At 39.9% G+C, this 2222-nt stretch overlaps 1 protein-coding gene across 1 annotated transcript in view; it reads right to left on the bottom strand.

The window, feature by feature from the left end:
• The window catches only part of STK26 (serine/threonine kinase 26), a 16695-nt gene extending 15302 nt beyond the window's left edge, over positions 1 to 1393 (bottom strand). The window contains exons 1-2 of the mRNA XM_026082715.1: positions 1388 to 1393; positions 792 to 1022 (exon numbers count right to left, since the gene is read on the bottom strand). Coding sequence (XP_025938500.1) covers positions 792 to 1022; positions 1388 to 1393 — 237 coding nt within the window. The remainder of the gene's footprint in view (positions 1 to 791; positions 1023 to 1387) is intronic.
• Positions 1394 to 2222: the final 829 nt, after the last annotated feature.

The following is a 2222-nucleotide window of genomic DNA, read 5'->3' as shown; positions in this document are numbered from 1 at the left end:
CCTGTACCTTAGAGCTGGAGCTGCTGAAATGCCTCAAAAAACTCCAAACAAATAAAACCTCTGGACACTTAAAACAGCAGTAACTATGGTTAACACTTTAGCATTTTTAAAACTAAAACCATAAAAAAAAAAAACAAAAATCCCCACAAAACTTAAACATATGCCTACTGCAGATCATTAAACAGCATTTGAGGTGATTATACCTGGAGAATTTTGCAAATTGAAAAGACCTACTCAACACTGGATTTCTGTAAGGTATTTTTGTTTTAGTTTTTAAATTGTGCCTTGGATAACACTTTACAGAGCGGTTACATAACTTTGCTGACGTCAGTTTTACTTTGTCTCAGGCCTATCATGCTGCATAATTACAAACACAACCCTACACAGTGCAGGGTATCTTTCCGTATCAGAGAAAGGTTTCTGTTACTATAGCTATGAAGATATTTTTTCCTAACCTGGAAAGACCACAAGACTGGGCTGGGTAGCGTGGGGAAGAAAGAGGTGAGAAAACCAGAGTCCAAAAGCAATCGCAAGGACAAGAGGAATTCTCTATACAACTCCCTTCATTCTGCAGCCATTTTGTGCTATTTCCAGCCTCAAAGAGCATGCAGTAAAAGCAGGAAATCAAAGTGAAAAATCACTGTTCAAAGGAAGAAAGAAAGAAAGAAGCTACTAAAAAAGTCAAGTTGGCATGATAGCATTTCCTCAATTTTAGAATTTTTTTCTTAGCAGCATTCAAAACAAGTTGGTGACATACTGACAGCAAATTTTTGTGCAATACTATACATTACCTTTAAATATGATCCATAGTATTTTGTTACGTAAGGACTATCACACTGACTTAAAACAGTTATCTCTTGCTGTATATCTTCTATTTCATCTTCTGCTTCCTCAAGGTCTATGATTTTTATAGCAACCACTTGCTGTGTCCGATTATCAATTCCTTTAAAGACTTCACCAAATGAGCCTTTCCCAATGCGTTCCAGTTTTGTGAATAGTTCTTCTGGGTCTGCTCTATGGTTCTAGAAAAAGGAAAAAAAAAAAAAAAGGGATACATGAGTTACTTAGCTTACTTCCAAATTATTAGTCCTCACTACTTCCCAAGCAGATCATCCAGATTAACCATCCTCATTAGAAGGCGTGTATCAGATAAGATTATTTCCTGTACACTAAGTTCTATCCAGCTATTAGTTACTGAACATATTATTATGCAATTATGTCAAAGGTAAATCAGTCTTACCAAAGAGAGAAAGTCAGGTACAAACCTCACTTCACTTCCCCATAAAACAGCCCTCTAAAAGGAAAGAATTGCACTACTCTTGATACTAATCCTACCTGTGCAGTAATTCAGAAGACTGGGGAATGCATTCGCTGGCACAGAAAGCACCGCCATCGCTACCCAGGCAAAAAAGGCTGGGCTTCCTACCCGGCCAAGAGCCTTGGGCAGAAAAAACATCATATCAAGATATACAGCATGGAGCTAGTTGCGAGAGGGCCGCACTATCCCGTATGCACTGGCAGCCTCCGACCAAGTACACTGAGCTCCTGATAAGATCAGGCATGTTCAGGGCGACTAGAGGAGCCAAGTGAAAGTAGAGCAAAGGGCCTGGGAGATGTTCAAAGAAGGAATCAGAGGGCTGGAGCAGAGTAATAAAACAGGGGTACTGACCAGAATTGGCTGGTATCACCCAAGCATGCCTTAGAAGTGGAAGGGAGTATAGCACTGCTGAGAACACCTGACTTTGAGTCTTTGCAGGCTAAATGCTCTAAAGCAGCACACAGCAATTACTATACAAAGGTTTTAAGTTTCTCAGCTGCATTCAGTCGTCAGGAAAAAAAACAAAAAAAGGCAAGCAAATTCTCATTTATCCTTCAAGCTAAAGCGTGCTACGTGGCTGCTGAGAATACTGCATATCCAAAAATCATAGTAGCTGAAGGATATGAATGACCTGATCCAGAGTTTAAGAATACAAAACTTCAGACCACAGTAAGAAAGTTTGCAAAAAGGTATTTTTGAGAGGCAAGACAGATGTGACAACAAAATGGCCTACATTTTGCAGAACAAAATCAGGCACATTATCTTCTCAAAATCCTGCTGTATTTTTCAGAAGATGACCCCAAATGCTGTGCTGTAGCTCTGCAGTTGTTAACTTGCTGCTGCTCTCTGAGCCAGGCAACTCAATGCACAGCTTTGAACAAGAGATATTTACCCCCCCAGTCCC

This window comes from Apteryx rowi, unplaced genomic scaffold (genome assembly GCF_003343035.1).
Source record: "Apteryx rowi isolate R43461 unplaced genomic scaffold, aptRow1 scaffold_59, whole genome shotgun sequence".
NCBI classification, from domain to species: Eukaryota; Metazoa; Chordata; class Aves; order Apterygiformes; family Apterygidae; genus Apteryx; species Apteryx rowi.
The sequence above is the reverse complement of the archived record's forward strand: the minus strand, read 5'-3'. Positions and strand labels throughout refer to the sequence as shown.